General features: G+C 34.6%; 2 protein-coding genes across 3 annotated transcripts; one reads left to right on the forward strand and one right to left on the reverse strand.

The window, feature by feature from the left end:
* Window positions 1-5,402: 5,402 nt before the first annotated feature.
* Window positions 5,403-7,583, forward strand: LOC103450727 (transcription factor bHLH93-like). Of its 2 annotated transcripts, none has more exons than XM_008390098.4 (4): window positions 5,403-5,866; window positions 6,013-6,138; window positions 6,252-6,422; window positions 7,265-7,583. In XM_008390098.4, exons 1-4 carry the CDS (start codon window positions 5,789-5,791, stop codon window positions 7,352-7,354), a joined length of 465 nt encoding a protein of 154 aa, XP_008388320.1. In that variant the 5' UTR covers window positions 5,403-5,788; the 3' UTR covers window positions 7,355-7,583. The 2 variants fall into 2 exon arrangements, with proteins under 2 accessions (XP_008388320.1, XP_008388321.1); XM_008390099.4 differs by having other exon boundaries at window positions 5,437-5,866; window positions 6,255-6,422.
* A 1,700-nt stretch (window positions 7,584-9,283) lies between these two features.
* LOC103451226 (retrovirus-related Pol polyprotein from transposon RE1) lies at window positions 9,284-11,212 on the reverse strand. Its single transcript, XM_017336292.2, has 3 exons — window positions 9,898-11,212; window positions 9,655-9,789; window positions 9,284-9,570 (listed from the first exon to the last, which is right to left on the reverse strand). Exons 1-3 carry the CDS (start codon window positions 11,210-11,212, stop codon window positions 9,284-9,286), a joined length of 1,737 nt encoding a protein of 578 aa, XP_017191781.2.
* Between the last annotated feature and the right edge of the window lie 1,768 nt (window positions 11,213-12,980).

Genomic DNA, 12,980 nt, shown 5'->3' on the forward strand with positions numbered 1-12,980 from the left:
ATTAACATTCTTTCTAGTTTGATTATGAGGGTTAGATTTAGTTTTCTATTCTATTTTGAATAAGGATTTCGTTCTTGTAATAAGTTTACTTTTCTGTGCGTTCATTAGGTTTAAGGTTTCATAATTCATTAGGTTTAAGGCTTTATAAACATCCCTTGTAATTCATATTAACAAATGGTGAAGAGTTAATAAATAGAAAAGCGTTGTTTTTAAGAGATTGGAATTTTAATCCTGCGATGGGATGATTCTGGTGAGCTGCCAAAATTCTTGTTGAGATGCCAACAAGGGGTGTGATGCCCTGGAGTGATCCTAGTTATCCTTTATTATTGTTTAACTTAAACTTTCTGTGTTTTCGCAACTGCTAAATTATCTAATTTCCGTTGCCATACTTTGTCCTACAATAAATTCTTCTTGTGATCTTATGATTATATAGCCTTAATAATGATTTGGTTTTGTGAAAGTTTTGCATGACTGGATTAATAAAATTTTGATCCCTAGACCTTTAGATATATATAGTTCTTAATTATTTTCTAATGCTTTACATGTACATGTTTATATAATATGATCTCTGAAACCGCATGAATATTTCGTTGTTTTTTTTTGTGGCCATTTTAAGATCCCATTATGATCGGTAGTATGCAGACATAATTTAGTTTACGAACTCGAAAATCTATTTGATCACTTATAGAGCTAGCTAGCTATGTTTTTTCTTCCGTTAATTTTCTAAGGGTTTTTTTATTTTTTTGAATAAACAATATTATTTAAATAAGAAGAGTATGTGAGTTTAGTCTCACAATAAGCCAATAATAATGTGGTTCAAATTCATCTTTGACGATAATTGTATCTAAGACTTCTCTTACTTACAAGTGAAGAGAAATATTACTATATTGTGGTATTAAGTGACTAATTTTCCAAAGGTTTTGAAATCTCAATTTGCAAGAAAATTATATCCAGAAAGAAATAGGGTTTGTCACGAGATACATTTCCAAATTTTGCATTATTTGTATTAATATCTGTATTGTCTGATTGGACATCCAATCATGCTTCTTAAAAAGAACTCTTCCCACGGTTCATGTAAAACTTAAAATTAGTTCACAGTTAAAATGCACCTCACAATCTGCTGGCGTGCACACACACAGACCGCGAGAGATATAAATCGATCCTGTTAGCTTTGTTGTAATAATATTGTAAATATGCTACAGCTAATCATTTCACAGTTCCATCCTTCTTGCATTTAAATATGTGGTTTGAAACAATCAATTCTGCTGTTTAACAAACCCATGCAGCACCAGTACATGTGGCTGAAAATTAAGTTCCACTAATACAAAAAGTTTGCAAGTTAGCAATTTGATTTATTTTTATGTTAGGGTAGAGTATTTTATTAGGTCTTTATAAATATATTTTTTGTAACTTCGTAATATATATATTATAATTTAATAAGAAAATGAAGGTTAATTGGCTGACAACTTTGTAATTACATGCATGATTGTTGGGACAATTGAAACGAGATTGAAGACCGCTGTTGAATTTCCAAGACCAATAATGATGTCCAATTATGTGTCACTTTATCTAGTTTGTAGCAGTTTAGATTGGAATTTCTGTGTAGAAAACAACAAATAGCATGTCATTACATAAGTCAAGGTAGTAGAGCATGTGCAGCATGCTGATTATCCTTGAAACAAAGTTCTTTTGCATAATGTATTGATGCAATATATGATGGGACCATCTCGTTGGATCCGCAACAAGGATTTATATATGTTTTTGACTAAAATTAGTGCGTAGCACGTATATTGTGTTTACAGAGTATTTATACTATAATATACACTGGTATGTTTGATTGAGATAATATTGTATATATACTAAATAATGAACTCTAGATCAAAATATATGTAAAGCAGTTAGATCCAAGTTCAAAATTCCAAGTTTGTTTTTTAGATTTAATGTTCATCTAATTATTCAAAAAGTCTCCTACAATTTATTGAAAAATAAAATGCACAATGAAATTTATCTATTTTCTATCTAAGTGAGAGTCGCGACCTAAGCGGATCTAAGTGACTAAGCAAGTCTAAGCGTCATTTCTTAATTTTCAAACGCTTAGAGATTAATCAGGTCGGTGGTCAGCCGCCTAGCGCTTAGGCGGGAATTTTTAGAACAATGTATGATATAGGTATATAAAATAAATAAATAAATGAAATTGTGATATAGGAGTCGAAAGAATTTAATTCTAAGTATTAATCTAAGATTAAACTCCCGTTTGACCCACTAAATTGTTACTCCAGTTGAAATTGACCCCCCGAACTATTTGAAATTAGTCAATTAACCCTTCACTGTCAGATTCAATGAAATTTCATCCACTCTACTGTTAAATACTAGCATGTAACCAACACGTGATTCACTCTTGAGGGGTCAAGTCGTACCAGTATCTGACGGCAAAGTTGATGAAATTTCATCGAATCTGACGGTGAGGGGTTGATTAGCTAATTTCAAATAGTTCAGAATGTTAATTTACCAAAAAAATAATTCGGGGGTCAATGTCAATTGAAATAACAGTTCAAGGTTTCAAATGTCAGTTTTCCTGTTAATCTTATAGTTTAGGATTTTGCATTCTTTAAAATTTTCAGTTTTATCACAAACTTAACAAAAAGATAATTAAAAAAAAAAGGATTATTCCTAATAATAGCTCACAAAATTAAATTTATATTTGAATTTTTTCCGAATGTGAGACAATCGGTCCACTGGTGTCAACCAGCTATCTCGCCCAAAATGGGATCTCACAGTCCGATCGTCTGACCTCCATATCTTGTACTTAAAGGATACAATTTAAGAAAAAAATTCATATATATATATATATATATATTTATACACACACACACACACGTATATATAATGACTACAGAGCATGATAGATCCTTAAAGCCCGTCCTAAGAAATACAGAAACTGAAAGTAGGCAAAGAGACAAGGTCGGAGCTGCTATGTGTTCTTTGTACATTGTTGTGTTGTGATGATTAAAGAGGCACACATGTGAATAGGGGTACTTGCTTATTTGTTTGTGTGCAAGACAATTCTGAAGCAATATATTTGAGATATCCAAATCCATTTTTATCCCAGTAACAAAATATTCAATCGCTTTTACTAATTAACTAGCTATATATGATTATCAAACTTAGAGAATTTTTATTTCATTTTCATATCTTAGTAATAGGTTTTCATGCTTTATTGTTCCTTAATTAATGTTCAGTTGAAGCAAAGGAGTAGTATACATGCAGCAAACTGTTAGTTGTGATTTGCATGTTCTTGAAAAACATTTAGAACATTCATGTCGTCGAAATTGTTAACTGTAGTACTGCAGCTTGATTCTTGAATGATTGAATCTTTTAAAAAAACCACAAACGAAGGGCAAGTGCAAAAGAGATTTTCAGACGGTAATATTCCATACTTAAGGTGAATAAGTAAGGGGAGATACTATCAAACTTTTTCAGTCCGACTTTTTCCTTCTACTTTCTCGGTTCTCGTTTTCATCTTGCAATGTTGCACGATGATTAGAACCGTCTGCTTTCTAGTTCACACTTCAAATATGAAATATCTGCAAAAAAAAAAAAAAAAAAAAAAAAAAAAAAAAAAAACTGAAAATTGTTTAACTGTTTGATTAACAATGTCAAAAAATTAGTGCTTAAGTTTATAACAAGGTTCGTCTATTTATTGAATTAATTTTAGATGATTAAGATATTTATTGAATTAATTTCGGATATAAAGAGTCGTAAAAAAAAAATATTTAAATGAGAAAGTTATCAACATTTTCAGTCGGTCATTCTCGTTCTACTTTCTCGGTTCTCCTTTTAGTGTTTAAGTTAATAACAAGGTTTGTCTATTTGTTGAATTACTATTAGATGATTAAGAAATTTTAGAATTGGTTGGTTATTGACAGAGTTGATCTTTAGAAAGTTGCATAGAAATTAAACGATCTGGATATAAGGCGAGTACTAAAAAAAAACAAAAATATTCAAATGAAAAAGTTACTAATTCGTTAAGTAATACATCGGAAGAGAATCTACGCGTGATCAGAAGAGAGATGAGGAGGGAGGACGAGAGTGAGTGAGGCATCCAAAAGGTGCAAAGGACGCGTCAAATGTTGTTTAGCTGTCAATCCTTCCAAAACTCTTCACTCACGGGACTCACTCTCTTCACTTCTCTCTCCCGCACGTACGTACTTATTCTCTCTCGATTGCCGTCGTCCCTTTGTCCTTAGCTCTCACTTGCCCAACATCACTCCATTTTCTTTAGTTTAAATCACTGTCGTTTGAGCCACATAGTACAACGCTCTAGTGATATTCCCCTTCACTTATAAGTGAGAGGTCTTAGGTTCGATTCTTGCCAAAAACGAATTTGAACCACATTATTATTGGCCCATTATGAGACTTAGCTTTCTCCCCTACCCCTTTAGTGTAGATAACATCGTTGGATCAAAAAACAAAATCAATGTCGTTTGATAATGAAATGCCACCATTGCCGCTGCCACTAGATTACTGGTTCATTCAGACTAATTTATGGTAGATCTATCCCGAAGTCCACAGCTTACAATTCCTCGGGGAAAAGCTATAGTTCCCTATGAAGCCCCATTACAAATGAGAAACGGTATTGTTAAGGCAGTGCCGGTGGCCCCAATAAAAATATCCATAGGAGTTCGAACTTGGTTTGAAGTTTCAAACCTTAACTGACTTTCCACTAGACTAAACCCTAGGTTAGAAGAAATTGATTTGAGAAAGAACCGATGATCATTAACGATACTAGTTTTCTAACCATCAGATGTTATTTAAATGAGGTGGCATGTGGAGAAGAAAATTCAAGGAGACCCTAGCATTCAAACAGAGGATTCAAATCCATATTAACACTCTTACAAAGCTAAAGTTATATTACTGTAGTGTATACTGTAAGCCATTTGGTGTAGTGGCCATATAATTGGCTATAGAATCCACCTTTGTTGGAGGTTGTCTTCAAATCTCATACAAGAAAATTATTCTATAATAAAAAATTAAAAAGATATACATGTATATTTAATTTTTACAAGAAATGAGCTTTTGATCATTTTTTTTTCAAAGAGTAATGTTAGATAGACTAAATTTTTAAACCAAATTTGCAAATTGTGTGATTTATCACCGATAAGAAATAAGCACGTTAATCAACACATAATAATCTAATCTAACAAACACGTCAATTTGTTTATGAACTTTAATCCAAATAAGTGGTCTCTCTAACATGGGCTGAATCAAAATCTTCCTCCTCACGCTTTCTACTAGGTTTACATCTTCTACCTATAGGACCGTCTTTGCGTTTAAGTACCCTTTTTTCAAAATGCTAATTACAGCTCATGCATATATATGACTCTTATTTTCCTCATACGACCAACATAGATACTACAATAATCCAGTCCAACATATATATCATTATATATTCTCTTCCCACTTCAATCTCTATCACATGATTTTGTTTTACCCCCCATCACACACAACGCATGCATGATTTGTAACTACTTGATACTGTTGCCTAAAATATGATCACTAACAGTACATGCGCTGCCAACCAAAAACGCCCGGTTTTTGCTTGTAAAAACAAAATATGTGCCCTGTTATATGTCAAAATAATTGAATTGTTCACTAGAAAGGTCAATTACGTCAATATACTGGAGAAAAATCTAGGGAATATTGAGGCCAGAGTATGCAACATCCCTGTTCTCTTTAAAAGCCCTCAAATCAATCATAAGATCAAGAAAGACTGCAGGGGTGAAGAAGCATGAGTTCTAAGGAACGAAAGAAAGCAGCTCTGTATCAGAAATTGCTGCAACTTCGTGCTGCCACCAATTCCAGTGATGTAATTAACTTAAAATAAGCTATTACTTACTTTAGCCAGAATTAGTTACTATATATGTATATCCAAATTTTATTAGTGATATAAAGTATTCCAATATATTTCGTCCAAATTTTCATAATTTGTTGCTGCTTTCTGTGATTTGGCAGCTGAACAAAACTTCAATTATTGTTGATGCATCCAAATATATCAAGGAGTTGAAGTGCAAAGTGGACATGCTGAGCCAAGGCGTTGGAACTTCCCAGAATTCGATTGCCCGAAATCCATTACCCGCGGTGCATATTTGCTCAAATAAACTACTGAAGATTGTTTTATTTTCTTTGGGACACCTTATCATAACATAGTTCTTGTTCATTTGATTAATTGTCCTTCCTGTTATAATTTCCAGCAGGTAACAGTTCAAGCCCTGGAAAAGGGTTTCCAAATTCATGTGTTGTCGGAAAAGAAATGCCCGGGTTTGCTGGTCTCCATTCTCGAAGCCTTTGAGGAACTGGGCCTCGATGTGCTGGATGCTAGGGTTTCTTGTTCAGACACTTTCCAACTAGAAGCTGTTGGAGAAGTAAGAAATTATATTATCAAATTTAATTTCTCAAAAATTCTACAATGCAATAAAGTATGAGATGTATCAGTGTAGTGGACAACAGGATTTGCATGGCTGAATTTCAACCGTCATAACCTAGCTATCCAAAAAGCGGTGCATACACCAATGTACTATAGAAAGGAACCGTCTTCTTTGCCCTCCCACTTCCCATACATTCCCATCCCCTCTTATTTTGTGCGGTCATGGTTAAGTCACGTCAATATTTTATATTGATTTTTTATAGAGATAATAAGACAAGGCAATAGTAATATAAAATATTGACATAGCTTAATCGTGACTGCACAAATAGGAGGGGATTAGAGTGTATGAGAAGTGGGAGGGCAGAGAGGCCAGGTCCCTATAGAAAAACCCTTAGTCTCGTTCACATTAGCCCCATTGTACTTAACCCTTCACTTTGGCCCCTTTATTTTTTTTATTTTTTTTAATGTGTATATTATGCCAGCATACATATATGTATATATGGGTCATGCACTCTAACTTTGTACGTATATTATTGTACAAATTAACATCACGCGCGTGAGTTGTACAAACATGGTCTTAACTGCACCTTCTGTATTCCTTATTGCGACTACGCTAGCTCTGACGCAATTATTGTGGCATGACTTGACTTCATAATTTAGTATCTTAATATCTTAAATCAAATTTTGTATTTGCATGGTTTAAAATTCAATCAGCGAGTTAGAACTCAGTTTTTTAACTTTGTCGAAACGAGGGCACTCGAGGTATGTATATTGCTTGAGATCATCTAGAATTTATACAAATTCTTTTTACTTATGTTGCATTTCCATTGCACTGAACAGGGGGCTGATAGCATAGATGCTCAGGCGGTGGAACAAGCAGTCTTGCAAGCTATTCAAACTTGGAGCACAAGCAGTGAGCAAGATTACTGACCTATATTTCATACGTATTGTATCTTTTGCTGCACTTTCTACCCCTTTGTTTCTTTGTCCTATCCCCTAGCTATATTCCCCTCTTTCCGCTGGGGCCAATGAACTGTTCAAGTAATCATATAGTTACAAATGTTAGCTTAATTATATTAGATAATGTCGGATAATCAATGCGCTCAAATAGGCCTTTGTAAAAACAAAATATCATTTGTGAAACTTATTACATCATTAATCATGCACTACAGAAAAAAAAACTAGTAAGAATCATGCACTACAGAAAAAAAATAGTAAGTTTAGTGGTATTTCTTTATTTGTAAATGAGAAGTTTCAGGTTCAACTCATATATATAGATGGCAAGAACATTTTACATATGTGTTTAGTTCGACACCTAATTAGTGGCTAGCCCATTATGCGGCCTACTTCAATCCACCCTCTCCTTAGAGTGTAAAATTCTCCACCCTTAAAATAGTATGTTATTTATATCAGAAAAAATATCATGCAATACAAAAGGAAAAAAAACAATTTGAAAATGTTCAAATTCAAGCTGAAGCATATAGATTCTGGATCGAATTTTTCTAGGTACATATATGATAGTAGAAAGATCCAATAAGAAAGATGATTCTAACCGCCAAAATTTTCCCACATGTGTATGGCAAGTGGGTAATGGATCACTTGTTGGTAGCTCATGTTGCATTCAATGAGTGGAAAGAATCAAAGACAATTTGCTACATTACACATATAATTTACACACAAACACACACATATATATTTAGCGATCAAAGGTCTATTTTTTAGGTCTTCTCTTAAAGATTGTTATTACCAATATTATATTATAGAAATTTGTATTTATATGACCGTTAGATTAAATGGTAGACATTATTAGCGTTTTTTGGAAAAACTATATTCGTGTATTTTCTTCATTACAATTAGATGTCAGATTTTGGATTTATTAAATTTTTCAAAGACGATGTATTAATGATAAATCAAATATAAATGATTCGGATCGTTGAAAAAAAGTTACAGGATAGGCACCAAACGTTGTCCCTCAACGGAAGATGACGGTGTGTGTAAGTATATTCAATTACGATGGGGTGTTTTGTTTTCATGTCTGTAAGGCATGTTTGTCCTTATGCCCATATGATAAATTTGTGGGTGGATCGATGCAGCAATGTCATGCAGGTGAGAATAATAGGTTTAAAAACTTGGAGGATTTAGATACTAACTAATTAACAATATGGGAAAACTAATAAAATGTTAGGGCGTAATGATTGTAAATTTGGAAGACTGGCCTTGTACGTGGGGGAACATCTCAAAGGGAATATGAGAGTAGTTGTTAGATTCTGTAAACTTGTTTACTAATTCACTTTGGATGTAGTCTAAATATATGATCATAATGTGCATGCCCTTAAACACTAGAAAAAAAAAAAAAACAGTGGCTTTCTCGGCAAAATTCTGCATTTGTCCTTTAAGAAATACAGTGAAACTGAAGTTAAGGTGCAAAAACTATGTTGACGAAATCACAACCTTAGCCAGTAAGTGATTGGCAGGCACAAATAGATTTTTCTCCTCAAATTGTCAACTCGCGGGTATAACTTTAGATGACAAATATTTATGCTTTTCCGGCGATGTTTTTGCCGTGGAAGTTTTTTATTTTCTTGTCTAATATTGAATACGCCAGGATAGAAATTAAAATTATACGCCTTTGTTAATACAGAAAATGAAATGATCAAGAGAGAAGAACAGAGCTTCAAGAACTAGAGAGGGAAAGATTTAGAGAGAGAGAAAACTATCGAATCTTTATTATTTCTGTTTTGCTTAATCTCAAATCTATTACAATGATGTATTTATAGAGAGAACACATTCTCTAACAACTTAACTAACTAAGAATTATAATCCTGTGACAGATGGCACAATCCTAGCCAATGTCTATATCTATATCCTTACATGCCCCCTCAAACTCATGATTGGATGATCCAAGCATGAGGTTGAAACAATGACACCGAAAGAGAGGTGCCTCTTAGCGACCCTTTCACGCACAAAGTGCACATCAATCGCAATATGTTTCGTGCGTTGGTGTTGAACGGGATTAAAGGACAACGCTATGGCAGAAAGATTGTCACATAAGAGAACAGGAGTACTAGCAGACTTGACATGCATAAATTCCAGCACCTGTTGAATCCAATCCAGCTCGGTAGATGTAGTAGACATAGCTCTGTATTCTGCTTATGTGGAAGAACGAGAAACAGTGTTTTGTTTCTTGGAGGACCAAGAAATAGGATTGTTGCCTAAGAATATAACCAAACCAGTAGTGGACCTCCGATCATTGGGATCACCAGCCCAATCTGCATCACTGAATGCTTTCAGTGTCAAATCTCCCCGAGTATAGGCCATGCCACCAGATAATGTCCCCTTGAGATACCTCAAAATCCGCTTAACAGCTGTAAAATGTGACACCATTGGAGATTGCATAAATTGACAAACTTGATGAACTGAGAATGCAATATCTGGGCGAGTAAACGTGAGGTACTATAAGGCACCAACAATACTGCGATAAACTGTGGGATTGTTGTAAGGAGTACCATCATCCTTAAGTAACCTATTATTAGGTAAGCAATGAGTATCACAAGCTTTAGCATCCATCATCTCAACTTTCTGCAACAAATCCTGAATATATTTAGATTGGGAAAGAAATAACCCCTGAGCAGTTTTGGTAACCTGAATTCCCAGAAAATAATGAAGCGCACCCAAGTCCTTGATATCAAATTCAGCGGTTAAAGAATGAATCACCTGTTGAATAAGTGGAGAAGAACTACCAGTGATAATGATATCATCAACATAGAGTAAAAGCACCACAATATCACTACCAACTATCTTAACAAATAGAGAAGAATCTGAATAAGTGGATTGAAACCCAAGAGAGGGAAGAAAGCTTGTAAATCTGTCATTCCAGGCTCGAGGAGCCTGTTTCAACCCATACAGTGACTTGTGAAGTTTACAAACTAATTCAGGATGGGCAGCATCTCCAAAACCAGGGGGTTGGGCCATATACACTTCTTCATTTAAAAATCCATGTAAAAACGCATTCTTGACATCCAATTGTCGAACATTCCAATTAAAATGAGCTGCCAAAGCTAGAACTAACCTCACAGTGGTTGGTTTAACCACTGGACTAAAGGTTTCACCATAATCCAAGCCAGGCTCTTGACTAAACCCCTTTGCAACAAGTCGAGCTTTATGCCGAGCCACTGTTCTATCTGAATTCTTTTTGAGTTTGAAAACCCATTTGCAGCCAACAAGATTCTTATTAAGAGGCAAATGTACAAGACTCCAAGTGTGTTGATGATGCAATGCATCAATTTCTTCCTGCATAGCTTGAAACCAAACTGGTACTTTCATTGCAGATTTGTATGTTGCAGGTTCTACCAAAGTTAAATCAACATTGCTAGAATCAGCAACATGACTCAAAAACACTTTCTTCTTGATGATGCCATTCTTACTTCTGGTTTGCATAGGATGCAAATTAAGGGGAGCAATTGGTAACACCACTTGAAGTAAATCAGGACTAAAATCAGAGTCCACAGGGAGTTGAGGAGCACCACTTGTAGTAGCAGTAATCGACTGAGAAGAAACTGAGGGTGAAGATATTATCTCAGTAGATAAAGAGGCTGATGGTGGAGATAAGTGTGTTGGTGGAGATGGAACTAAGAGATGATCCAAAGTTGTGAATGGAAGAGATGATAATGACTGAGAGAAAGAAGATGGTACAGGGTTGTTCTTAGGTAATAAAGACAAATGAGGGTAGGGAAATCTAGATTCATCAAACACTACATGCCTAGAAATGTAGAACCTACCCTTTAGCATATCAAAGCAAATAAAACCTTTGTATTTGGATGCATACCCAAGGAAGACACACTCTGTGGTTTTAGCTTGTAACTTGGATTGAATATAAGGTCTCAATAAAGGAAAGCAAGAATATCCAAACACCTTAAGATGTGTTAAAAGAGGAGGAGTCCCAAAAAGCATTTCAAACGGTGAGCAATGGTTCAAAACTGGGGTAGGCATTCAATTTATAAGATAGACAGCAACTTGGCAAGCAAAAGTCCAGAAAGAAGAAGGTAATTTGGCAGATTGTAACAAGGTGACAGTAGTTTCAACCAAGGAAGAAAAAATCGATAATATCGACAATATTTCGCCGATATTATCGTTTTTTTGGAGGTCCGATTTTTTTTAACTATCCAAATAATTTTCGTCAAAATATCACGATATTATCGATAATATCGCGATATTTTTGAAATTATCGATAATATCACAATATAATATTAAAAAAAACTTAAAAATGTTGAGAAATCTCAACACATACCACACTTGATCAAAGCCCAAAGGCCAACCAAGACATGCTTAAATCAGCTTGGGAATGTGCCTTTTAAAGGCCTTCTTGCTTGCTCACTGCCCTCGCATGGGCGATGTGGGACTCGACCAAGGAAGAAAATAGGAATTTCGGCCGAAAATCCACACCCACTTTAAACGGCCATAACTTTGTCAAAACTCAACAAAATCAAGCAAGACAAAAAATGAAAGTTGTAGCCCTCGAAGAGACGAAGATAATGGTACCTCACACGACATCTGAATTGTCGTGGTTTGGCCGAAAAATGCCTCGAAAGTCACCGAGGTCGCCGGAAACTGGGTAAGATTCAAATGAGTATAACTTTTTCAATACTCAACGAAATTGAGTGAAACAAAAAGGAAAGTTATACTACTCGACGAGACGAAGAGATTGATACCTTGCACGCCAGCCAACTTGCCGTGGTTTGGCCGGAAAACCAGTGTCAAATTCGGTACATTATTCTTTATCATTTTATTCACTTCCTTTTTTTTTTTTTAATATCCTAAATAAAACCTCCCAATATTGTACTAATTAATTATATATAAATGATTATGGTGTGTTTAAACTTCTTTCATTAATTACTACATATTTTCTACACTCACAATGTTTGCCAGCTCGCTATATAATCAACTTAAATCAGTTAAATCCATCATGCAATGCATTTCCTTCCAATTTTTTGTGATAAACTAATAGATAATTGACTAAATAAACATCCTGCAAAGTTTCATTAAAAATTTCCAAGTTTTTCTTACAATTTCCGTGGTTTCCATGTAATTTTTATCGATATCGATATTATCCCGATATTTCCATCGATATTTCCGTGTTTTCGGACTACTGATATTTCCGATATTACCGATATTTTCTTCCTTGGTTTCAACAATATGTCTATGTTTTCTCTCAGCCAAGCCATTTTGTTCTGGAGTATGTGGACAAGACTTATGGTGAAGTATCCCTTTACTGTGAAGAAAGTTGTTAAGTTTATTGCTGCTATATTCCCCACCACCATCAGTTTGTAAAATCTTAATAGAAGCAGAAAATTAAGTGTGTACAAAGGAGTAGAAGACAACAAAAGTCTCAAAGAAGTCTGATTTATTAACAAGAGGGAACAACCAACAATACCTAGTGCACTCATCAATAAGAGTCACATAGTACTTGTATCCATCAATGGAATTACACGGAGAATGACCTCAAAGGTCACTGTGTAGGATTTCAAATGGAATTACAGATTTGTGTTCACTAGACTGA

This window comes from Malus domestica, chromosome 12, assembly GCF_042453785.1.
Source record: "Malus domestica chromosome 12, GDT2T_hap1".
Classification (NCBI taxonomy): Eukaryota; Viridiplantae; Streptophyta; class Magnoliopsida; order Rosales; family Rosaceae; genus Malus; species Malus domestica.

What these genes read in the sequence shown, in the direction of transcription:
- LOC103451226 (XM_017336292.2), bottom strand. Translation starts at nt 11,212, where the DNA reads ATGCTAAAGGGTAGGTTCTACATTTCTAGGCATGTAGTGTTTGATGAA. An exon ending in CAATCCCACAGTTTATCGCA is followed by an intron (nt 9,790 to 9,897) that starts GTATTGTTGGTG and finishes CACATTTTACAG; the next exon opens with CTGTTAAGCGGATTTTGAGG. An exon ending in TGATCGGAGGTCCACTACTG is followed by an intron (nt 9,571 to 9,654) that starts GTTTGGTTATAT and finishes CCACATAAGCAG; the next exon opens with AATACAGAGCTATGTCTACT.
- LOC103450727 (XM_008390098.4), top strand. Translation starts at nt 5,789, where the DNA reads ATGAGTTCTAAGGAACGAAAGAAAGCAGCTCTGTATCAGAAATTGCTG. An exon ending in CTGCCACCAATTCCAGTGAT is followed by an intron (nt 5,867 to 6,012) that starts GTAATTAACTTA and finishes GTGATTTGGCAG; the next exon opens with CTGAACAAAACTTCAATTAT. An exon ending in CCCGAAATCCATTACCCGCG is followed by an intron (nt 6,139 to 6,251) that starts GTGCATATTTGC and finishes TATAATTTCCAG; the next exon opens with CAGGTAACAGTTCAAGCCCT.